The 25,931-nt window shown below is 39.4% G+C and overlaps 2 protein-coding genes across 4 annotated transcripts in view; both read right to left on the bottom strand.

Moving 5' to 3' along the window:
* The window catches only part of trappc8 (trafficking protein particle complex subunit 8), a 31,499-nt gene extending 13,983 nt beyond the window's left edge, over positions 1–17,516 (bottom strand). The window contains exons 1-16 of one of the 3 annotated variants that reach the window (XM_063460851.1): positions 17,218–17,516; positions 15,860–16,069; positions 15,418–15,501; positions 13,970–14,059; positions 13,538–13,712; positions 13,178–13,331; positions 12,756–12,852; positions 11,904–12,163; positions 11,491–11,606; positions 11,240–11,390; positions 9,127–9,227; positions 7,971–8,076; positions 7,705–7,836; positions 4,694–4,918; positions 3,360–3,465; positions 131–325 (exon numbers count right to left, since the gene is read on the bottom strand). In XM_063460851.1, coding sequence (XP_063316921.1) covers positions 131–325; positions 3,360–3,465; positions 4,694–4,918; positions 7,705–7,836; positions 7,971–8,076; positions 9,127–9,227; positions 11,240–11,390; positions 11,491–11,606; positions 11,904–12,163; positions 12,756–12,852; positions 13,178–13,331; positions 13,538–13,712; positions 13,970–14,059; positions 15,418–15,501; positions 15,860–16,069; positions 17,218–17,374 — 2,359 coding nt within the window. In that variant the 5' untranslated portion in view covers positions 17,375–17,516. The remainder of the gene's footprint in view (positions 1–130; positions 326–3,359; positions 3,466–4,693; positions 4,919–7,704; positions 7,837–7,970; positions 8,077–9,126; positions 9,228–11,239; positions 11,391–11,490; positions 11,607–11,903; positions 12,164–12,755; positions 12,853–13,177; positions 13,332–13,537; positions 13,713–13,969; positions 14,060–15,417; positions 15,502–15,859; positions 16,070–17,217) is intronic. The other 2 variants (XM_063460852.1, XM_063460853.1) reach the window with 2 other exon arrangements.
* A 264-nt stretch (positions 17,517–17,780) lies between these two features.
* On the bottom strand, positions 17,781–23,946 carry commd2 (COMM domain containing 2). Its single transcript, XM_063501034.1, has 6 exons — positions 23,780–23,946; positions 21,291–21,368; positions 20,537–20,619; positions 20,198–20,272; positions 19,921–20,019; positions 17,781–18,321 (listed from the first exon to the last, which is right to left on the bottom strand). Exons 1-6 carry the CDS (start codon positions 23,844–23,846, stop codon positions 18,115–18,117), a joined length of 609 nt encoding a protein of 202 aa, XP_063357104.1. The 5' UTR covers positions 23,847–23,946; the 3' UTR covers positions 17,781–18,114.
* Positions 23,947–25,931: the final 1,985 nt, after the last annotated feature.

The raw sequence follows: 25,931 nt of genomic DNA, 5'->3' as shown, positions 1-25,931 counted from the left end.
AAGAGAATAAAATACTATATGAATGTATGGTTAAATGTGGCTTGTAGTATTAAGTGCTTTGAGTTGTCAGGAACCAGAAAAGCACTTATAACATTTTAAAGTTCCTGTGTTTGTGCTGAACAAATCTTACCTTCAACTACAGCCAGGGGATGACGGAGGTTGTCTGTCTGACTGTTGAGGCAGCACTGAGTGGGCTGAAAATTTACTGGGACAACACCCCCATTTGCAGAAGCTACAAGCTGCTCTTCTAGATGGCACCACATGGCTGACAAATCCTGGTCAAACTCCTGGTCCAGTGACACGTGAGTGGCTGCCTGCTTTTCTCCTGAACAGACCAAATATCAGATTAAATACAAACAAAAAACGCAAACCACTTAATTTTGCTGTAAAAAGTCTGACAGTAAACCTCTGCTCGGGTATGTCAGCATCATATGCACACTCTACATTTTCATGTTACGCTTTGCATTGAAAACAGGGTTTAGACAGGGTCCATAATGGTCATAACATATAAAAATATTTGCAAACTGAACGCTAGTGTCACAAGAATTCTGGATATCTTAACTTTAAACGGACTCCTTCACAAGGTTTTCTACTTTTATTTTCTTGGTTAATAACAGATTATGATTCACACAAAACGAAAAATCTAAGAAGCACTGAATTTATGTTTGTTTTTGTGCTGCAGCAGCCTGTATGCTTCCCATGTGCTTGTATGCATGCCTGACAACATTAGGGCATGAGATGACAATGAGACGACAGATAGTGTCCTGGGAGATCTCCAAGATTTGGACCAGTCATCACTGACCTAGTGGTGACCCATCACTGGCCCATCTGACGCTGCAACCTGGGAGCATCAGATGTCCTAGAAGTGTTCTATTGTATTTTGGTCAGGTTAACCTGGAGGGCAGGCCTATCATTTCCTTCACCCTCCTGGAACTGTTTTATATCCTAGCCACATGAGACTAGTCATGCACTGGGAGGAACCCAGGACCCACTGCACCCCTGACAATAGGTCCAAGAATTTCATCCCAATATCTAATGGTAGTTAGGGTGCCATTGCCTTGTCTGTAGAGGTCTGTGCATCTCTCCATGGATATGTCTCCTTAGACTATTACTGATCCATCAAACTGGTCACACTCAAAGATGTAATAGGTAGCAAAATGTTCTCCATGACTTCTCACATGTGCTCAGGGTGAACCTGCTCTCATCTCATCAAAAAAAAGAAAAAGAAAAAAAAAAGACAAACAGGGTGCCAGTGGCAGACCTGGTAAATCTGGTATTCAGGCTCCACAGTGCCAGGCAGGTAAACACAGGGCCCACCAGAAGACATCGGGCTGTCAGGCCACTCTCATGAACTCTTCAAGTTTGACCAAGCAATCAGAAACAGACATCACACTGGTGGCCAGCTGGGGGGTCAATTTGGCTCTGGTAGTGGTGATCCTGTTCCTTCTTGTACAAAGAAGCAGATACTGGTCCTGCTGCCTTGTACTAGCCTGTCCCGCTCTCCTAGAGTAACTAGCAACAGGTTTCTTAACAGTAAGAAACCTCTGGCAGAATCAGGTTTAGGGGTGAGGCCATCTACCGCGACCAGTTCAGAGTGAGGGGAGGAAGACTGAAAAAAGACGCACTATTGAAGAGAACAAAAAACTGATAAAGCCTAATGATTAAATGCAGAGTGGTATATAAACACATTAGTGAGGGGAAAAAACATCTAAAAAGGTGAGTGAAGAAGAAACACTCAGTGGATCATTAGAAGCCCCCAGCAGCCTAGGGGAGACAAATCAGGGTCACCTGATCCAGTCCTAACAATAGGCTTTAACAAAAAGCCGTAAGCCCAATCTTTAAAAAAAAGAAAAAGAAAAAAAAAAAAAGAGAGGGTGTCCATCTCCTGAAATCAAACTAACAGTTAGTTCCACAGAAGAGGGGCCTGGAACCTGAAGGCTCTGCCTCCCATTCTACTTTTAAATACCACAAGTAAGCCCACAGCCTGAGAGTGAAGTGCTCTAGTGGGAGGTGCGGTACTATAAGGTCAATAAGATAAGATGGGGCCTGATTATTCAAGACATTGTACATGAGGAGCAGGATTTTAAATTTGATTCTGGAATGAACAGGGAGCCAATGAAAAGTAGCCAATATGGGCGAAATATGCTCTCTCTTTCTAGTGCCTGTCAGTACTCATGCTGCAGCATTTTGGATTAACTGAAGGTTTTTCAGGAATGATGCTGATCTGTATACAAAATCAGGCTTGACACTTACAGATGCGAACCTTAAAATTCACACAGTCCTGGGCATTGCACATTATGTGTGACAACTTAAATGTCAGACATGGTTACACTGGATGTAGCTGTTGGCATGATGACATTGTATATAATTTGGATTATTTCTTTATCTTGTCAAGATCCATGTCATGATTGTAAATTGTTTAAGCTGTACATTACTTTATGTTTGTTTTTTGTAGTCAACATTTAGGTGCTTTTATTTTGAAAGTCAAGTTCTCTTACAAGTTGCGCTAGTTTCCTCTTTGGGTAGAAAGAAGAAAACACCTGTAAGCGCGCAGAAAGGATGGGTTTTATTCAAAGACATGTTAAGTGGACTTTAACTACACACAGTTAAACGGTTAAAGGAAACCTCAGAAGAACGGTGGCTAATTCCCTTTTTGCAGCATGCAGCCAACGAGGTATTTATTGATTTATCGTGTTTGTTGTACAGTGTTATTTTTAGTGCTGTGTCTTACGCTGAGTTTTGTTTTGTTAATACTGTATAGTTTTCACGGCGGCTTTGGAGAGAAGTCTTCAAATAAACCAGTGACAGAAAACCACTTGCGTCTGCCTGTGCTTCGAGGGAATTATACTGGACATTAAACAGTCTTCACACCACCACTTCCTTAGTACATGATATGTTTAATTGTGCTCCTATGAGACTGCACAGTAAAATAAATGTCAATTACACACACACACACACACACACACACACACACACTGGGAGACATTTGGGGTTCAGTTCATCCATGAACGACATGGATCAGTGAAAAAGATAAACTCGTTTTACAACCTGAACCCCAGCAGTCTCCAAAGCAATAATGATAGTTATTGTCTTGTGGATTAAAAGCCACACATAAGCATGTGCCTCGACTCCTGTAAAGTTTATAGAGGCAGTATAGGAGTCATGTGTGTTACAGTAATGTTGTCATTTATGCCGCACTGCACAGAGTCACCAGGCAAATAATATCTTTCAGCTGCCGGTATATCGATAGGTGTACCCTACACCACTTCCCAAAGTGTTTTGTACACTTTGCTGCTTACTGATAAAGGAGTAGGCTCAAAGACTTATTGTTATTATAGTTATAAATATCAACGCATTACCTTCTGCAAGGCGGCGTTCGTGTCCAAAGTAGACTCTTGTTGCTGAGCTGTGGATGCAGGGCAGAGGAAGCTGGGGAAGGCTGACTTCATTTCCTCCCAACACGCTCTATAATAACCAAAACAAAACAAAAAATAATACGCAAACATAAGAGTTTTTGAAAGTTGTTTTTTTTCTGAACCAGGTCAAAATGCAGAAATGTTACTGATTACACCAGGTGCTACATACAAAATCTTCAGTTTAAATTTTCACCATCATATACAGATAAAGGAATATATATAATAGTTTTTATTAATGACATTCTTAGACTTTGTGAAGCTACATGCTCCTGGGACCAAAGCTAAATGCAAACCATGTGACAAAGAATCCAATTTAAAACTGTCGGATAAGGATAAACAGATTTGGTATGCTTGTAATTGACGTCAGAGGCAATAACACTCGGTAATATCACCATAATTAATGTTGGTGTGCAACTTTGACAAAAAGAAACTATAGTTCCTTTGTGATAAAGCTATTAAACTAGGGTGCAATCAGGTCACGATCTCATAGTAATGCTGCTTATATGCCACTACTGCTTTTAATGAACTTTTGTCTATTGTTCCCTAAATAATTTCTGTTTTTTCATTGGTCTATGGCTCCATGTTTCCTTTTTCTCCTCAAACCCCAACCATTCACAGCAGACAGCTTATAATATATAATAATATCTGTCACTGTGAATTGGTACCAAATAAAATTGAATGAACTGAATGGCAAATAGTAAAATGGACTGGTTCTTATATAGTGCTTTTCTACTCTACCTAAACACAATATTTAATTTTAATATTAAATTCTATAAAATGTAGATAGAACACAGTGTGCAAAGTGCTTGTACCAAGTCCACTGTGGAAAGTTTTGGTAGCCTGAGTAAGTAAGTGTGTTATCGTGACACATTAACTAACTAGTGAGCAGGGTGAGAGGGCATTGTTAAGTAGTCTGACAGCCTGGAGAAAGAAAATGTTCTTGTACTGTCAGGTTTTGGTTCTGATGGCCGGTAGCCACCTGCCACAGGGAAATATCATAAACAGTTTATGTTGTGAAGTGTCAGCAGCAATCTTTCTTGCCCATCAACTGAATTGCTGAAATGAAATATAGTGTCTATTCACTTAAATATAGCCATTGTGCTCCTATGGACCTTGTTTTGCATTATCCACCTCCCATATAAAGCTTTAGGAAGGAAAAATAAGGCTGGACACAATATTGTGGTATCACAGCAAAAAGTGGGCATTGATAAAGTATGCATTTTGAAAATAAAACGGGACAAAAATCATAGAAACTTTTTTTTTTTTTTTTACATTACCTTGTAAACATAGAGGTACTCTCTCAGAAAGGCGCCCTGCTGTTTAGCCGTCTGTCTGCTGTCATTGATCAGGATCTGTCTGAAAGCTGTTACAGCATCGTCTGGTTGGCGAAGTGTGAAGGACTGACGCCCAATTGTAAAGTTGATGTGATCTTCTGCCAAAGACCACCCTCTCTCCTTATACACCTGCATGGCTTGGCAGTAACACCGTAGTGCGTGCCTCCTCTACATTATGAAACAGCAAAAAGGATGGGAGACAGAAGGACAACATGAGGATATAAATATATAGAAGACAACAAACACAAGAGGAGATGAGATGGTTAGCATGAGGCTAGAGCTGGGCGATATAAGATTTTTTCATATCACGATATGTTTTTTTCATTTCAGGCGATAACGATATATATCACGATATAAGCCAAATAACTATATTTGTAAGATTTAAATGTGCCGTTGCTCACAAGTAAAATGTGAAATAATCAGCAGCTTGTCTTGATTTTAATATTTATTTCCCATAATAAGTTCAACAGGGTAGATGTACTTAAGGAACATGAGACTTTTTCAGATAAATAAAGGCAAATATTGCAAACTACACAAAAGGCAGCCGCTAAAGCGTTTAAGTTTCAAAATAGAACAAACAAAACAGACTACTAAATTGTCAATTCCACTTAGAAACAAAATTTTAATTCTAAAAATAAATCTTAGTTTGTTTTACAGAAGAACAGACAAAATTGACTAACTTTTGTCAATATCAAATAAACTGAGAACTAAAAGGAAATTTTCAATCTCTCCTTGTTGTATAGCTTTCTGAACTTTCTGAATCATTTATCATCCGCAACTGAAAATAGTTGTGGATGATTACTATACCTTTCTAATGTCACGTAGTTATCCCTGGCTCTCTTTCTCTGTCTCTCCCTCCTGCTCTGTTCCTGTGCTACTGCGAGTGTAACTACCGCCCCTCCCCCCTCTTCCCAGCGTAAAGCACAAGGCTCGCGTGCGGAGTGAAGCGGAAAAAAGGGCGAGAGAGAGAGAGAGGGTGAGAGAAAGAAAGAAAAAAACCCACGGCTCGCGATAAGGAGCCGGCTCGCGTCGTTCACGTCAAAAATCCGGCTCTAAGAGCCATTTCGTTCGCGACCGACACATCACTACGAAATACCTTCGCACTACGGAACTTCTATGGCCCTTCCGTTCGACAATCTCTCCAGCATTGGAACCATCATCTGTTTTCTCTTCGGTAACCTGGTCACCCACGCTCTCGGTTGATTTTTCTCTAGTCGGCACACTCATTTCCTCCATTACCGGGGCGGCACGGCGGCTGGCTGCTTCCCAAACAACTACACATGTGCGGCTTGGCACTTGTGCTGTACGTAACAAGTCACGTGACGTGACGCTGCGGCTGTGATTGGTTCGGCTCTGCGCTACTTAATTTGGATTGGCTGTTCTTCTTTTCTTTTTTTTAAGAGAGCAAGAGAGAGATGAGGTCTATCGCAATAGTTTAATTTTTCTATCGAGAAAAAGTTATTTCGCAATACATATCGTTATCGTTCTATCGCCCAGCGATACATGAGGCCATTTATTATCTACTGCAGGAGTATACATGTTATCGCGATAACGGTGTATAAAAACCATTAAATATAGGGGCAGCAGCATAAGCAGATAAGCCCAGACTTATTACTCCACAGCCACCTCCTCCAGCTTGTCTGGGGGAACACAAAGGCATTCCCAGGCCAGTCGAGAGATATATTTTCTCTCCAGCGTGTTCTGGGTCTGCCCCAGGGCCTCCTCCCAGTGGGACATGCCCAGAACGCCTCATCCAGAAGGCACACAGGAGGCATCCTTATCAGATGCCTGAACTACATCAACTGGCTTCATTCAATGTTGAGGAGCAGCGGCTCTACTCTGAGCCCCTCTTGAATGGCCGAACTCCTCACCCATTTCTAAGGGAGAGGCCAGTCACAGCTCATTTTCGCCACTTGTATCCACGATCTTATCCTTTCGGTCACTACCCAAAGCTCGTGACCATTGGTGAGGGTGGGGACATGGATTGAGCAGCAAACAGAGAGCTTTGCTTTTATGCTCGGCTTTCTTTTTACCACAAAAGACCGGTACAGTGTCTGCATAACTGCAGCCACAGCACCAATCCGTTTGTTGATTTCCTGCTCCCCTCACTCATGAACAAGACTTCAAGATACTTAAACTTCTCCACCTGGGGCAGGAACTCGTCCCAGACCCGGAGTAGTGTGGGTACATTTACATTTTGTTTTGTTTTTTTTAACAAAAGTGAAATGATGCCTGGTTCTGATCATAAATGTATAGTGAACTGTATGCATGTGCTTGTATTTATATGTTTATGTATATATGCAACACTAGAAAAGAACTTCACAGGCACATGATTGATTCTAAGGATCACAAATGAAGTGCAATATGTTTTTTTTTATTACAGCTGCATCCTGTAATTCAGTTCTATGCAATACACCCAATGTACAACTTATATGCAATATTTACTCTCAATGACAAGATGTCAAGTAAAAGTTGGCAAGAACTTAAGATTAATATACAAATAAACTAATCAACTCTTATCTGGGTTTTACATCATCAAAAAAATGCTTTTTGACTAAAACTAAATAGACACAAACTCAGAGTATTTTTGGCTGCTGGACAGTGTAGTGGTAAGACTACACACCTTTGGAGCGGGAGTCGCAAGTTTGATTCCCACCCAGTATCCAGTAAGGGTCCTGGCTAGAACCCCCCCCCCAAAAAAAAACAAGCCCTGGAATGGCACGGCTACGTCTGCAGCCTGTCCGCAGCTCAGAAACAAAACATTTCACTGCATGTTGTACTCTGATTGTGTATGTGACGAATAAAGCTTGTTTGTTTTTGTTTATTAAGTTCAGTCCTGCCCATAAGTCAATAAAGTCTATTAAATAAAAGGTGTAAAAGGGAACATTTTTACATCACAATACAATGCAGGTGTAAAATGGAAGGATAGATCAAAAATGGCAGAAAAGACTCACCTGTCCTGCTTTGCTGAAACGATGACCAGACAGAATCATATGGAAGGCAAATTTGCGCACCATAGGGTTTCGCATATTAATGAAGCAGTGGGCAGCCTGCTCCAGCAGCAAAGCACTCCGTAAATCCGAGTCCTGCAAGAAAAATAAAACAAAAAATAATTAAAAACCTCAATTAAGTTTCAAGCAGAATTCTAATGCAGTCTAATTTAATACAGTCTTCTTAATAACTGTTCCCCAAGCTGATTTCAAAATAATAGTTTCCTTACCTCACTGGTCATTTTAATGAGAAGAGTGGCAGCTTCTGAGTATTTTCCCTGACTCTTGAGTATTTCAGCACTGAGTAGAGCACAGCGCTCAGCCAGCACCATGTTCCTGTAAAGAGGTGTGGGAAAATATACCATCAGGAGAAGAGATGCTAACAGTTCCAGTTCAGATGCTGGTACCTCTCTGTTTGTACACCATCTCTGTACATTATGTACACAAAATCCTAAAAAGACCAATTGTCTGTATGATCAACTCGATCACCTACAACATCTCAAAGTTTCTGGCTTGTAGTGTTTTGAGTTTCTGGCTATAAACACAACATCCAGAACACATTGGATTTTGAGAAGGCGAGAGATGTCATTATGGAGGCAGATGAAACAATGTTCTTATATTATGTTACAGGTCTCTGGAAGACACCAGGAATGCTGGTGTGAGCACGGAGTCAAGGAGGCCATTTACATGAAAAGGGAAAGACCATCTCTGAATCGAGGAGGGGGCCTAAGGGTACATCTTTCACCATCTTACAATGCTGTGATTGCAGCCATTCCCCAACTGTCTGTGAATGGTACCCAACGCCATTGATCAATGATCATTGATCGCTGGTCATGACAACTTGCATATTAAATGATCATGAAACTGACCTCACAGCCCATTGTTCATTCAGTGGTGCTAGTTTCAGTCATTGTGCAAATGTACTGTTTATAAGATTGGGGAAACCTGCAGCCAGCTGAGACTGAAGAAGTCACTTGGAGTGATGAAACCCCCCCCAAAAAAAATCTCTTCAGTAAATGCACAATCCTCTTGTTTACAAGAAAAACAAGTGAAAAAGTGTAATTTTACAAGTTTCTCATTAATGGAGTCTTTAAAAAACAAACAAACAAAAAAAAAAACACAAACACACAAAAACAAAACAATAATATGCAGTCTCTACGGAGTATTCACAACCATTTTCTTCTTCCACATTTTGATATGTTATGGCCTCATTCCAAAACTGATTAAATTCACTTTTCACCTCAAAAAGTTTCCACTGATCTGTCAGATATTTCTGCAATTTGACTGGAGAAATTTTACAATTCTACATAGTAGTAGCAGTTTTAAAACACAAATTAAAACACTAGAAATAAATAGATGATGTAATTAGTTAGTCATCAGTCATACTTGCAGACATCTCTGTACGTCTGTATTGCGGTGTCCATGTAGTGTGCTGGATAAGGTCTCGAGGCTCCACCCTGCAGAAATGCCGACACCGCAGCCATTTCCTACAAAATAATCAGAATGAATAGATCAAGGATAAAGAGCGATAGTATCAAGGAACAGAATAGAAAATAAAAGTGAGGAAAATAAATATCATTATTCAGAACCATATCCTAAGGAGCTTGGAAAAATAGCAAGTGGACTTATTTCTTGAAGACGTTCACCTCTCATCCAAGACGCTTCTTCAGCTCTACAAACCAAATGGTGCCATCTAAATAAACCCTACTTGGAGCTGTCACTCATGAGGGTCGTTGACCCACTATTTATCATGTTCCTCATCACATGAGCCAAGGTCTTGATGCATACACATCCATCCAGTAAGTAAATCCCAAAAAGTTGATTCTGTTCATCTGGACGTAGCATATTCAGTGGGAGAGTGGGAGTCACTCATCCAAGTGACTTCTTCAATCTCAGACTGAAGAAATGTACAGAGACATGCTTGATGATAAGCTGCTCCAAGTGACGAAACTCCCACTGAAAATGCTACATTCAGATGAACAGAATCAACTTTTTGGAGGCACATGAGCCAAGGTGTGAAAAAAGACATGATCATTATCAGCAGAGGTTTTGGGTGAAACCATTGAGACATCTTGCCTTACCCTATCATGTGACCCATTGATATCATCTGACACAAGATGTGAGTGGGGTTGAGGTGCCTGGGAAAGGATCTCAGTCTAGGTGGCAAACAGCTGGTATTGTAAGCTACTCAAAAGAGTGAAATTCTTTAGATGTACAGCTGATTCTTGTCCTGTCGAAGTCTGAGCACTCTGCACTGCACAGCATACACTATGTTGTTAAGTTTGTGTTTGGGAGTTCTGTCCTTGGGATGAACCAATTTTTGTCTGAGGGTGTTGTGGGGGCTGAAGTGTACTTTGACGTAATGCTTGGAGAAAGTTCTCCTGAGTTTCTCTGATAAACCTGCTAGATAATGGATGACAACGGTGCTCCGTTTGTTATTCTGTTTCTCCCTAGTTGGTTTCTGAGCTTCTTTCCTGTTCATCCACGCTGATTTGATGAAGGCCCAGTTGGGATAAGCACTTGATTTATGAGCTTTCTTTATATGTGTGTATTCCTCTTGAAGATGATTTGAAATGAGTGAACACGTCCACTGTAAACGACCATCTTTGAATAGAGGGTATGGCTTACAACACCGAGAGTCTGCTATCTACAGAGAGATCCCTTCCCAGGCGCCTCAACCCTCACTCATACTTTGTGTCAGGTGATCTCAACAGGTCACATGACAGCCTGAACAACGTCCCGGAAATCTCTGCTGATAATGACCCGCATGCCTTTTTTCACACCTTGACTCATGTGATGAGGCACATGATCAATAGTGGGTCAACAACGCGAGAGACAACACCCACCACGGTTTAATTCCTGGGACTCTATTTACCATTTACTATAAGTAATACAACACTACTGTCAGCTCACTGTAGTGAGTGTATTCTTGAGAAAGAAGAATGTGCAAATATGTCAGATATGTAGACCTAATAATCTTAACAGTATGTGAATGTTCTAATTACTTTACAGAGACTAAAAGCAGGAGCAGTTTAGACCTCTGTATGGAAAATCCTGTATTTAAGTGTATTGTAACACTCTCTATCATTATTGTGTTTTTGTTTGTGATACATAGGATATATTAGGTAAAAGTGTCTGAATTTGAGTGACTGAATGCTAGTAGTCACTTTAAAAGACTGATAATGTTACATTTCCAGAGTCTATTATGAGTTAATTCTCTTGTCTGACGGCTGACTTTAGATAATGCTAAATGTTATGAACTTGTATTACTTTGTACTAGCTTCCTCTATTCTAAACTCTGATTTATTCCCTCAAAAGTTTATTGTGGGTCACATGTACAACTCTTTTTGCTCTCTAGGACACTTAACAAAACAGAATATTCCATCACTGTAAAGTTCTAATTGAACTGAGATTTTACAATAAAAGGCAGAAGAAGTTGTTCTGATATCATCATGGTCTGCAGACAGATCATGGTGTATACCAGCATGTGTGCTCTCACCAGTGCCCCAGCAGCATACAGCATGGCCTGGTCTGACAGGAAGTCCTTCTTGGCAGTATGATAACAGCTGTAAGCCAAGTCATAGTGCTGAACCAGGAGGCACAGGTCAGCCATCTTCCTGATCTGCAGTTCTGGGGCTTCTGGGGGATATCTGGTATGACAGAAGGAAAGGGTCAAGGGCACTGCATACAAATACAGGGTGTTGCATGGGCTTTATTTATGGGAACAAAGTGCATTGCAATGGAGCTTACAGAAGGCCACATGTGCTCTTTGGTTCACTGATGCTCTTCTCTGGAGCTTTTCCTCCACCAAACCACTTCTTTGTTGCAGTGAACAGAGACCGACTCAGGCCCTTCCTGGATACTAGCTGTGGACAGGGAAGCAAATCATGTTTCCAAGTGCTGGGAGAAGTCAGGGAAACAATAGAATTGACTGAAATGGCTAGTGTACTCTCACAAGCCATAAACTCAAATTATGCCATTATGATTAATTTTACAGTTACAAGGCAGAAATATGAAAAAACAAGTATAAACATTGTTTCAGCATAATGCTCAACAAACTACATTCTCTAAAACAGTTAATATAGTTAGCATAATTTTACATTGCCTGAAGCACATCACAATCACAAACAACAATATGTTGAGGGTCAAGAAATGAGTCGTACCTGATCATTCAGCTGTCTGATGGTTTTCTCTATGTGTGGCAGTAGACCTCTGAAGGTGAATTCTTGGATAAACTGTCTTATGTAATCATGGTCATTCAGGGTCAGACAAGCCCCATGGCTACCTGCAGCGCAGGCTGGGCTGTTTGAATCTTTAGCACCTTTCTTTAGGTCCATATGTACAGCACTGAGGTTGTGCAGGTTTGCCATGCTGCTGTCCAGCTGGAGAGGATGCCTTTCCAAGCTACTGGACATCTCATCTGCTAGGAAATAGTGTAAAATATAAACTCATAACAATAACCTTACATAATATAAAATAGTAACACCATTTATGCACCCAGAAAAGTAACTACTGCTGGTGCAAGGATTATGTGGAAATTGGTGTTTCAAGCAGTATAAAACATACGACATAGTCAACATCGACAAACAGATTTGGTGCCCTTCTGCTCACTTCTGCTCAATCTTGCTGTTGGTGCCAAATCACAAAGATTCAACCACCAAAAATGACAACAATAAGCCTGATGAATACTGGCAGGATGGTCTTTGATAACATTACACCAAAAATAAATAAATAAATAAATAAAAGGGTTTAATTCTCATTGAGACTAGCATGACTGGCAAAGAACCTGGTCAGGACCAACACAGCGAATACATAGTGCTAACTAAAAAAACATGGAAAGCGGTAAAATGGAGCTGCAAAAAGGAAGACATATTTATAAAATTTACTGTGAGTGCAATATAGCCAAGCAAGTTGAATGAAAAAAAAAGGTGACCTTTAGATTATTTGTAACTGAAAAGCAGAGAAGCAAAGATCTCCCCAAGTCCGTTTACAAAAGAAGCATTAAATTAACTCACCTTTCTCAGCTGAGTAATTGCCATCTACTTCAGGTCTGCTAATAATGGTCTCTACAGCAGCACTGCTCACAGTTGGAGCTGGATCATCAAACACATCCTGCAAAAACAGGTTCACTATGTAAACTAAAGTAAACTCTTTGGCAAAAGAGAACAAAACTGAACAATCAGGCAACTGCAACAGTTCAAAGTACTATTAATGATTGGGCTGTCCACAATTCAGTCACAACTACCCCTCAAGATGAACTGAGAAACACACACATAAAACCTGTGCTTTTACTGTATTCCTTTGGTTTGTAGTCTACCCAACAAACTTTCCCCTGCCATCGACAAACTTTTCATTCTGCAGAATCATGTCCACTGGCACTACTTGTTGCAGGAATATTTAAACAGCCAGTGCATGTGGAGCAGTTTGCAATGTTTACCTGGTTATGAAGATTATTTTTGTGCAAGTATTGACTCCAGGGATCTGGAATCTGTTCATCCACATTAGCTGAGAAGGTACGGGAGTTCATTTTCAACAGATAGCAGCCCTGAGAACCATACCTCTGTTTCATATCCTCATAAACCAAATCTGCCCTGGAGATAAAGGGAGAATACTACTTGAGAACAAAACAGCTTACACTTACTAGAGCATAATGAATTCAACAGTTATTTAAAGTTATTACATATAGTTGATTTATTTTTAAACATTTGACATTGTAAGTTCTGGAGTAGTTTCACTATGAAAGATTATCAAAATGTGGTGGATGAATTTTAAAGGAACTGTGCGTTTCTTTTAGTACCTTTGTTCATCCCCTTCACACATGTCATGTAGCAAGACATAGTACTTGAGTGTGTTAGGAATAAACCACTTGGGATTAGTGTATTCTCCACTGTGCTGAATTCTGTGCTGCTCCTGAGAAAGCTTGAGGAACTGCTCCACAGGGAGTGCCTCAGTGGATGATACCACTAGCAGGCCTGCCAGAACCATGTGAAGGATACAACAATAAATAGACTACATATAAGGATACTACTATTAATACTACAATAAAAGAAAGCACAAGCATACAAAGGAGAAAAAAAACTGTCTTAAAACTTTTAAAGATCCTAAATTCCAGTTTGTCAGCTCTTCTATTAAAAAAAAAAAAAAACCAAAACCAAAACAAAACAAAACAAAAAAAGCTGACGACAGAATGTTGACCACTGGTCAGATCTGTGTGCTGTTAAAAGGATACAAGCAAGGTAATGATTGAGGAACTCGTGGTCAGAGGCAGGCATTGACTGCAGGAAGTTCTCCCTGTAGGCTTCAAACCAGGGCGTGGTTACTTGAAATAGAAAAAAGACAAAATAGACAAAAGACTAAAAAAAAGCCAGAAAAATAAGGTAGTTTCTAATACTACATGTAGATTATAAGATAACCACTTTTGAATGTTTTTGTTTAAAAAAATATGGACGATAAACTAAAGATAAAATGTCTTGTCAACACAGCAGCTTCAATGAGTCTTGGTCTTAAGACTTAAGAATCGCTGGAACAATTTATTCCTTCATCTGGTGTTTTGATGATGCACATAGAGAGCACCGGATTAACAGTGGATTAATCACACAACTCCAATGTGGAACATGCCATTCCTTTACCACATGTACCAGTAAAACCCATCATGTGAGGTGATATTTCAGTCATAATTATTAGACCTTCATAGCTACATACATTAAGACATACACTAAAAGATCATTTACACAGGGCTCAAATGTAAATAACAATAATTATACTTACTCAGAAACGGTTACAAATTCACTCAAATTAGGCCATGAAATATACGTTTGACCAAAATATCATTAATTCCCCTCACTGTTTGATCTAGAAAAAAGGTCTACACCTCCTCATCTGAAAATGTAACTAACCACAAACTCTACTTTTACACTTATGTGATGAGTGTGATTAAGTAGTACATGTAAGTTTTTTGCTGTATTGTTTTTTTCATCTGGCATAATGTCTAAAATAACTAGTCATTGATACAGTTTTAGAATCCTGGCATTCTTAATTTATATATAACATAACTGGCTGCATCCAGTGGTACCCCTCAGTCTCCTAGCAGACACACCTATGTTATTTCAAAAATCCTCTGTGACTTCTTTCTCAGATGGCCCTGAGGTCGAGGTAACTGAGATTAAAGCTCATCTGAGATTTTTTGTACCCATGTTATCAGTTTTCATTCTCGAGTTTAATCTGCCCTGGACAAACGGTACGAGGCGGTGCTCCGCAACTCTTCTACTTCAGCTACCTCCCATACCTCCCATTTCTTGTGAACAATTGTGAATGCTTGGGAGAAAAAAAACAGTACATACATGAACACACATTTGTTGCCAAAGGAAATAATAATCTTTGTAAATCATTTAGAGCGACTCTCACTAGTAAAAAAAACAAGAAAATTTTATACTTTAAATTTTGTTTAACTTAATCAATTTTTTGTCAACTAAAACTAGACTAAAACTACAAAAATGTAGATGCCTAAATTACAACTAAAACTAAATTACATTTTAGTTAAAAGACTATGACTAAAACTAAGTAAAAATGTTCTGTCAAAATTAACACTGCAGGGAACTGGAAGGTAAGGACCAAAACAGGTGTGACACATCTTATAGATCTATAGCAATCCACACATGGGCTAGCAGATAGTGATACCTGAGCAGTACTTGGAGGTTTTGATTTCCAACAGTGTTTCTCTCCAGACACTGTACCAGGGGGTGCTAGCTTTAACACAGTCATCTAGTAGGTTGAAGCACAGAGTAAGCATAGAGTACAGTTATGCTTTGATGTACTTTTTTAATTACTGAGCTGTGAAGTCGACATATGAACGACACCTAAGAGACGTGAGCTCTGAGACACATCTGTGGTGTACAGTTATTTCTAATCATAGACGTCAACTACCATAACCTGGACAGCTACACACACAACGCTGCATCTAAGCTCATAAGAAATATCAAAAATTGAAAAATTTGAAATTGCTCACTTATTGTCCGTAACTGACTATCCAGCCAAATATAGTGGATTACAATAATAATTAAATATATTTTTGTATTGTTAACATTTTATCAGCACCTTTCAATCAAGCACTAGTCCTTACCACTGAAATTGAGCTCATAATCTCCTGCCATAACCACATTAGTCACAGCACTTTCTTGGGGCTGGCAGGATAACACCACATCACTGAGTAGCTGACGCTGAGCAGGGCTCGGAGATGTACATGTTGTTGTTGGACTTGTCACTAAATTGTTGACACAGATACGCAGGTTTTTCACAACCTGCAGTTGATTGTTGGGATCTCGGATGTGACCTAGAAGAAAAAAGAGTAAGTCACAGCATGGCACTCAAACAGTATCAGAAAATAGACAAAAAATGTCACTGACAGAGAAGTGTCCCCTTTATAAGAAATATGCATAAATGGAATGCAGCGCAAAATCTCTCAACCGTAGCAAACAGGTAAAAAGCAATAGCACTAAATAAATACTGAATTGAAATCAATAGTTCGTCTGCTGCTTAACTGACAAGATCGATATCCCACAAGATTACCTGAACTGATCCTATAATTTAGATTAAAAAGTGTTGCCTTATATTTATATGTGACATGTATTAATTTGGAAGCACTAATTTCAGAGTAGTGCAATGTGAAAATTTATCAAAAATTATTACTACAGCAATGATTACTAAGGTATATCAAAGACACAGCCTTATACGTTTCCATGAATCTCCCTTCCACTGTTTTGCTGCAGAAAACTTCCCCTGATAATTGCCTGTCTCCTGGAATCTCCTCCTGCCCTTGAGACTGTGCTGAGAGACACAGCAAACCTGGTAATGGCACGTAACTGATTGTTGACTGTGAAAAACTCTATGAGGCATATCTTTAATATTTACTCAGCTATACAATTTAAACTGCTATCGTATAGTTTTACGGATTTTACGTTACCCAAGTGTAAAAATCAAACAAAATGTATATATCCTATAGATTTCGTTTATACATTAGCAAGAATGTTAATGTATTTCAAAAAAACTTATAATATGTAGCTTAAACACATTTAGCTGCATCTTCGCTTGGCTTTGCTTGTACTGAACATGGCAACTAACACAATTGATGCGTGCTCCAAGTAAAGTCTGTTAGCTTGTTTACTATGTCCTGGGTCTAATAAACCACCACCAACAGAACTGTTCAGTTGCTGACTGAAACGCTATCCTAGAAGACCAAATGCTAATTTGTCCAGCTCGGGTCACTTTGCACTCGCATGTCAACAAGCAGGGCGATCGGCACAGCTGCTTAATCACGAGCCAAACTGCTAAGCGTCTGCTAGCGAGGAGCTAACGACAGTCGTAGCCCCGCGAGCAGCAAAACATCTTTCCTCATTATTTTCCTAAGCACCTTTTCCTCATTTTTACCAGCTACGAAGCTGAAAACGGGACCGAGGGTGTGTTTTGAATAGTTGTTCATACCTTCAGACGTAAGTCTGCAGAAAGGCCTCAGCAGCTCCGCAAAATTTAGGTTGTTTTTGCGAGTCACTCTCTCAGCTTCTTCACTGCACAAGACGGCCACCATCGGGACAAACGAGTCCTGAACGAACTCCTGTACAGACTGGACACACTGGGCCATGTCGGAGCAAAGTCAAAACTATTTAACACAATGAACGGAGTCAAGTGTACTATCAAGAAAGCCGGGCTATAGCATTACTTTAGACAACTCCTATGTCAGAAGACCGCAGCCATGTTGAATACGGCAGCCTTCTTCCTGTGAAGGGCCGACAGTCAGGTGATGCTGGAATACGTCACTTCCTTTTCCGGTCCATTTGTTCGGTAGCGGTCTAGACCCTGCTCTAGAACTTCCAGAGCCTGAAGTTCTGGCTGGGTAGCCGGACTTGGAGAAAAACGTTGAACACGGTCCCATTTCCCGAGTTTTATCTATGATTTATGTACCATCACGCGGTTGGCAAATCATCGATATACTTATTAAACCATTACAACCCTGCAGTATAAAAACATTAATTTATTAACACATCACATAGTTTTCTTCGAATGCGCGAGCTGTCTATTTGCATTTGCGTCATGACAGTCTTCCATATAATATTCCAGTCTGCCTTATAAGGGCCATCACAAACCACAAAAATAAAGTTTCAACTGTATTTAATTCAGTATCACCAGCACTGTGGTAACTTTCTGTACAATCCATACATCACAACTTGGCATAAAAAAAAAAACCTCTGCCAGTAAAAAATATAGCCTTAACATCCAGGTCCAAAGAAAGGTGACATTCTGCCCTGCACAATACAGACACTACTTAATGTTTCCCAGGTATAAAGGCTGCAAGTGAGAGAAGGCACACGTTGTACAGGGGGATTATTTGATGTTCCGTAATATGCGACGAGCATGACTGGTTTTCATGGCAGCCAGAGCGGCCTCCAGTGTGGAGATGAGGTGCAGAAGGGTGCTGGGATCTGTCTGGAGAATCCTGGAGTTGCAGTCACTGTGGCCGTCACTTCTGGTTAGGTGGACACGCATTGTAAGCATAGGAATGAACTGCTGGCGGACTGAACGTCTGGCCAACTGACAGAAAAAGCAGAAAAAAACACAATAAGATAACAGCAAGAGCCAGACAAAGAAAGGGAAAATAGTTGAAAAGTGAATATTAGTAATACTGCTTACTGACAGAAATATAAACCAGTCTATGTAGCTCAGATTACAGTGCAAATCTCTGTTCTGCATTACACACCTGTAGTGATGTGCGATACCACTGATTTCCCTTTCGATCCGATACCAAGTAAAATTTAGTGTGGTATCGACGATACTGATCCGATACCAATACTCTGTACAAAAACTTAGTGTTTCATTGTATTTCATAATACAATATATACTTGTATTATGTAATTGTAATAATAATATAATAATAGAGCTTCATAATGATTACAGGACATCATACTACTTGTTCTTATTGCTTAATAATGCAGAATTATCATATAGAAGTGAAAAAACCTGAAGCTGTGCGCTAATTGAACACGGTGTCTGCCTGCAGCACTAAAGGACTCCGCGAGAGACGTCTGTCTCGCCCTAGCAGCACCTGTCCTTCTCCTCCTCTTCAGTTCACCTCAACATATGCTCATCATATTCTGTGATATTATTTACTCTCTGGTGTTTGACGAGGTTAGTGGTGTTGCCACAACACCTCACTGTCTTGCCACATGTATCGCAAACTGCGTCTTGGCTGTTTGTGGAAGTAAAATACGTTCACACGTGACTCCGTTTACGCTCAGCCATAGTTGTGAGTGCGCACGCCAGGGGCTGTAACACATTTATACAGCCGTATTTGGCATATGACTATGAAAGGCGTAAGAGGAAGTAGTTCCTTCCAATTTAGACGATCCGAATGATATAGTTTCTTTCCACTGTGTTCCTGTTAATGGAAAAACTACCAATTTACCCCAAAGTACTAAAATATCGATATTTTAATATGAGAATCGATTCTAGAACATAAATTACTGGTATCGGAGGAATCGATATTTCAATATCGATCCGCACATCACTACACACCTGTAAGCTTCCAGTGTCACCTAATAATGATCACCTGATATAAAACCATGCATCACAAGGTCAGATGATGGAAAGCAATTCAGCATGGTTATCTCGATAATTTACAGTTTACAATAATCTGCTAACACAGCTTCTCTCAGTTTAGCGTGAAACTAATTTAACTAAATAAAATATACACAAATAAAATTCTTTATATAAAAAAATATTTCCCAGTTTTTAAAAACTAACATATGCATTTTTATAACTTTTAGCGCGCGCGCGTGCACGCACACACACACACACACACACACACACACACACACACACACACACACACACACACACACACACACACACACACACACACAACCAGAGTGGACAATGTTAGTGTGAGGAACAGGGGAAACTGTATACCCTGTATACCCTTCAATATAATTTTATCCTTCAAGGTAAGTCAAGTGTCTTAATCCATGAGTTCAGGAAACATTTAACATCCGATACATCAATAACACACATACAAATAAAAAAGACTGCAGAGTTGAGTGTGATGTGCAACAATTGCACATAAGTACTATCCTGTATTTCCCACTTTATGTACCCACAACAGTCAAACAATAAAATGATCTAGAAACAATACACCTGGACATCAAGTCTCCATTCCAGGTTGTGGTAGGCAGGCATACTGGACGGCAGATGACTCAGGATGCTGCGAATCTGACTGTGGTGCTGCAAGTAGAGCTGTACCAAAAGAGAAAAGTGATGCATTCAACATCCTGACAGACACACTGCTTAGATAAACAATGTACCGCTTAAACAAAACTTCAACAAACAAAACTAAAACTTAGACTATACAGTATTTAAATCAAGTACACATTGTTTAAATAAAGTCAGTTAAATAAAACTGTTTAAAAGCCACCTGTAACAGCATCTGGTTAAGCTCTTCGCTAAAGCCCAAAACCAACACAGAATCAAGGAAATCCACTTCAGATATCTACAGAGAGAGAGAGAGAGAGAGAGAGCTGTGACTCTTGGAAGAGCTCACATTTTGTTTACAGTTTTTGTCTTAGCTGGTGAAATATTTCTAGTGTTTAAGTATTTCATGATGATGCAGGGCAGAAAGCAAGAAAATGCCACACTAAATATGGGACATGGACGTCATGGGGGAAAAAAGAGCATATAATCACAGCGTTCAGGGCTAAACTGCACATTCATCTATGTTCACTGATCCAATGTGTGAGGAGTAAGTATTCCTCACCATGTGTTTGGAGCTCTCTGTCATCAGGAACATCAGGCCTTCCACTCCATGTTGTACCATTTCTACAGGAACACAGAGTTTCCCTGCAACCATAACGGCATGAATCATAAACTTACTTAAAAGAGGTAGTGCACAAGTAATTATTTTATGTATCAACGCTGTAACAAAGTCCAGTTCTATTTAGCAGTCACAGTAATGAAATTGAACTCTTATTACCTTATAATAAACTGGTTAGACAACACATAAACTACAACTGTATTATCCCAGCACCAGAGCAGACTTGTACCATTTTAAAGACTCTATGATCTGTCCTTCAATTTCCTAATAAGATAAGATAAGATAAGATAACCTTTATTAGTCCCACACGTGGGAAATTTGTTTTGTCACAGCAGGAAGTGGACAGTGCAAAAGTTATGAAGCAAAAATTAGAATAAAATAAGAATAAATACAGTAGGGACCCATACTCGAAACCAGCAATGTTTCCCTATTCATGAAACCAAGAATATGGAAACTCATCACTCAAACTCATTACATTAGATTTTAATCCTTAAATGGACTAAAAGGCAGACTAAATATTTGAAACAATATTAGCATCATTGTTGTACTAACATAAAAAGGTATACTAAATAATGTAACAATTTAATATGAATTTCAGAAAAGGCAGTGTGAGATTGCTGCAGTAAAACAAACCTTATAAACAAATACTATGCACTAATATGCTTGAAAAGAAGCACTAAAAGATGAAGAGTCTTACTAGCTGCTCCCTCATAGATCTTTGGACTAGCTCCTCTTCTTAGAAACTCCAGCGCTATGCGTCCAAACTCTCCCACCACTGAGGAATTTAAAAAACATAAATGCATCATTATCACGAATGATATATAGATAACTCATAACCAACTGTGTTTCAGCATCAATAATTTAAATTGATTCAGAATGATAGCATTGACTCACAGGACTCAGGCTAACAAAGGCAAAATCCCCCTAAATTCCAGAGGAAACGAGGAAGAAGATCATTTAAAGCCTGTATGCCGGCTTTCATTGGGCATAAAAGTGTAATCCTAAAGTTCTCCGATTGCTGTAGTGTGATAAACAGCACAACATTTGGTTTGTGATTTACTGAAGTAAAAGTGTTAGACTGAATCAAATGGAGATACTCCACGTAGACAGAATTTGTATTTAATTACAGAACTTAAATGTTCTTAGTTCCATTCGACCACTGAGGATTACTCTGTTAAGATTCCATGCATCCATTCTCTTCCACTTATCCAACTCAGGGTCACAAGGGAGCAAGAGACAGGTCACACACATCACAAGACTAACACAGAGTAACAGACAACCAGTCTGTCATAGGGAAACTTTGGACTTGGCTGGTGTACCTGGAGAGTACCCATGCAGATAGAGATACTAAGAGTAAATCGCCATGGTAACTTATTCTGTGAACTTAACCTGCTCTGAAGCAGGTTAAGAGATCAGCAAATATAAAATCACTGCCTACTGATCAATCAGTTCTCCAGGAAATAGCGTCACCATTCTTGGAATATCCCTCAGACCCCTGTGTGCAGACAGTAGGAAGGTCTAAAGTGTTTTTTTACACTGTGTAATGTCTTTGTGTATCCCTGATGAGCAAATGTTAAAAAAAATTATATACATTTTTTTTGTTGCTCAAATTTTTCTGTTTGCAAACCACTTTACAACAAATTTATAACATTTTATTAAGTTGATATAGACACATAGACAAGTGCAATACAGCTTCTCTCCTGGGGGGAATACATGTTATAAGTGCAAGTTGCTGTACCTTACTAAAACCACTAAAGTACAAACTGTGCTTTGCATTGTCACAGGAATGTTCGTATATTATTTCTGTGATTTGAAAAATGCATAAATTTAGTTTTACTTGATTCTAATCTCCTGTTGAGTCTCACATTCCTGGAAACACGGAACATATATTACGGATACCTGTTCAATCAGTCAGGTAAATTGATCAGATCTTTGATCTGCAGCAAACTAAAGAGATTTCCACTCTCCTTGCCTTTTACTTGTATATTTTTATGTTCTTTAGATATTTTCACAACCATTTAGTATCATCTCTTGATTAGGTGGTGTTCCAGGTACATCTGTCTTTTTGTAAAATAAAAAACAAGCCCACATTTTCCTCACGACACCAACGACCAGCTCGACGGTGCCTCGAGTTTACCTGCACACATCCCGTTCAGCAGTCAGCTGCTGCTAATTCAGGAAACCCGCAATATACCATAATGTCATCGTAATATTCTGCACAAAATAACAAATGTAGCTCGTTTCCTCCGCGCAGACCTGCTGGAGCTTGTGTTTTCCCCTTAGAGTGACTGGCCTGGGATAAATGACAAATGGGATTTAAAAGGATGGGCGATGGACACTGAGATAACTTCATTTGACTTTATAAGCAAACCTGTTGCTTTGATGAGGATTTGGCCAATTTGCATTAGAAAGAAATAGATTTAATGACCACACATCAATTGGACAGGTAGCTGTGCACCTTAGTAATATAGTTCTCTTGCTCAAAAGACTGAATATCATCCTCTCAAGATGCGAACATATTCAGGAAACCCACCCAGGTTAATTGGTCACAGACGGTAGATGGTTATTGTGAAAAGCAAATCATCTTTAAATAATTAATCCCAGTGTTATGGAGAATATGCAAACATAGCCACTGCTGGGTAAGTGTAATATTGTATTATACGTTTATTCAATAAATGAGTTTATGGCACTGAGATTATTATTACTGAGATTATTTCAGCCCGGTTCCTTAAACTTATGGCCTGCTTCTGACTGATCTGCTGCTCAGTGTTTACCATTTGCACCAGCTGGAAATGGACACTTTTTTTTGCCGAGGTCTTTAATGTTGTTAAACTGCATGATGAGACACTGGCAGACAGAGACGACCATTCGGTGAACATTACGAATCTGCCGATGCCAGTGAACCTGAACCAGGTGGAACTCGTAGGGATCATTTTCTGTGGTAGAAGAGTCATATGACCACCCTGATGCTGCCAACAACACGCCTTTCATATAAACGCGCAGGGAAAAGCCTGGGTTAACTCAGCGAGCTGGTAACCAACTTCGTGTGACCATTTATCCTGATCGTCAATGTCAGGATAAGTGTATCTAGATAACAGAAGGATATCCTTGGTATGCAGAACGAGCTTAGTAGTATAGAGCCCTGATCCTCTGCACCTCCTATCCTCCCTCACGCTAGTTACTAACCTGCGGCGTCAACCTGCGGCAGGAACGAGAGATGTTCTTTATGTTCCTCAGACAAAACCAGCAGCATACTGACCAAAGGTTTCCACTTCAAACCCCCGACAACTAATAGACATATGTACCCGGAAAACGATCAGTTTTATTTCTTCTTTGGTGTCTTTTTCTTCTTTTTTATTATTTATTGGCGGTTGTCAAATAGCAAAATGGCGCATTACCGCCACCAACTGGTGTGGAGTGTGGACAGAACTGTCAAAAAAAAAAAAAATAAATAAATAAAAAAAAAACAACCAAATCCTCCCAAACAACTTGGTCTGTTTTCAGTATTATTTTAAACTCTTCTCATTGCCATACTCATGCTGTGTGAGCTGACCCATACAAGGCTGCTTCATCATATGATTCCAAAATATGATTCCTAAAATGAAGCACACATCAAACTTTTGCTACTTTTACATTTATTTGTAGTATCCCAGCACTAATGTAACAGAACAGTGCCGGCAAGTGTGACACCGTTCACATAATTATTAAATGTTTATCTTTAAAGAAATTTTTGAAATGAAAAATAAATGGCATTCTTCCATGTTAATGAGCTCATGTGTGGATTCTGATTGCGTGGTTTTTACATTCTCACTTACAATGCATTCTTTACCTTCTGGTTATGTTTTATCCTGTAAAGTCAAATAATATGTTTTGTTAATTAAATTAGCTGATCATAACCTAATCCATAACTAGTAAAGGTGAAGGATTAGGTTATAGATTTCAGGCCTGTTCGAATGGATTAAGAGTTTGATTAACATACTCAAAACCACAATAGAAAAATTTTACAAGAAACATTCTCTCATAGCCATTTAAGCTGTCTGTTACAAGAATATCTCAACTTTTAAAACAAACGTATTGCTCATGCAGCCTTGTGACATACATTAGTGACTCACTGTTAAACATCATGAACAATGGCTATTGCAGTGTCACAAATTCCTTAAGGGTCATCTATGGTATAGAGATAAAAACAAGTGCTAATGGTTGAAAAAATGCAACCATACAAATAAAAAAGCATAATTTCTGTCAGTAACAAAGAAATTCTTTCAGGCGTTAGATTGAAACTACACCTGAGAATGACAATTTGGCATGACAAAAAGATGACTGAATTATCACAGGCCTTGACCACTGCACTGAACTGTGTAGTGTCTATGTTTGTATTATAACAATGTTCAGTTATAGCCCAGAACTAATAAGAAAATAAAATCTGGATGAATCAGTCTTAATCCTTACTTAGAAATGTATTTGCTAAACTTTCACACAACACGTGTTGCATTAAAAAAAAACTTAAAAGAGCAGTTTCAATATATTTTATAGATCATTATAGATTAGTAATCATTCTTCTTGCTGCACCTGAAGGTTTCTGTCATGCAGCTGGAGAGCTTGGATCTGGTGAAGACAGCTTTGGATATGGTAAACAATGTACCCGTTCATTTTGTTTTGTGATGGCACTACTCATGATGATGATGATGATGATGTGCTTTTATTTGTCACTGCAGTTGCCTGCAGTGAAATTGGAGCCATTCCAACCAAAAATACATTACAAAACCATCACAATGGGGGAGACAGGTCAGAATAGGTAGCGATGGAAAAAAACAATGAAAAAATACACAACATGCAAGAGGAGAAAAAAAGACTGTACTCAGACTGTGCTCCAACCAGGAGATCAGTTTGAGGACACTAAAAAAAACACCTCAGCACATAAAGCGGATAAATCTTCACAATCATGCCATCGAGGACACATGACAAGCAATGGGGGTGGGTGAGGGGAGTGAGTGGGCCGAGGGCAGGCGGCAACATCTGGTCCTGCAGCCAGAGTCCAGCACGAGACACGCAGATTTGCCCTCTGACCCTGGCAGGAGATAAGCAGTTGAAGGCGTTTGGAGTTGGGTAGGGAGTGCGTGTGTGTCTGTTGTCAGTGTAGATGGTTGCATGTGTGTGCATATGTCCTGTATCAGACTGGGAGTCTGCAGGTGGCCTTGAAGGAGGGACAAAGAGTTCTCACAACTGTGTCATGTAAAAGTGAGAATGATAAAAGAAACTGAAATATTTGCAGCTAAAACTGGACACAGATGCATAACTTCTCTCTAATTTAAAATTTTTATTATATTTTGTATAAGTT

This window comes from Pelmatolapia mariae, linkage group LG17 (genome assembly GCF_036321145.2).
Source record: "Pelmatolapia mariae isolate MD_Pm_ZW linkage group LG17, Pm_UMD_F_2, whole genome shotgun sequence".
Taxonomy (NCBI): Eukaryota; Metazoa; Chordata; class Actinopteri; order Cichliformes; family Cichlidae; genus Pelmatolapia; species Pelmatolapia mariae.
This window is presented reverse-complemented; position numbering and strand designations above follow the sequence as displayed.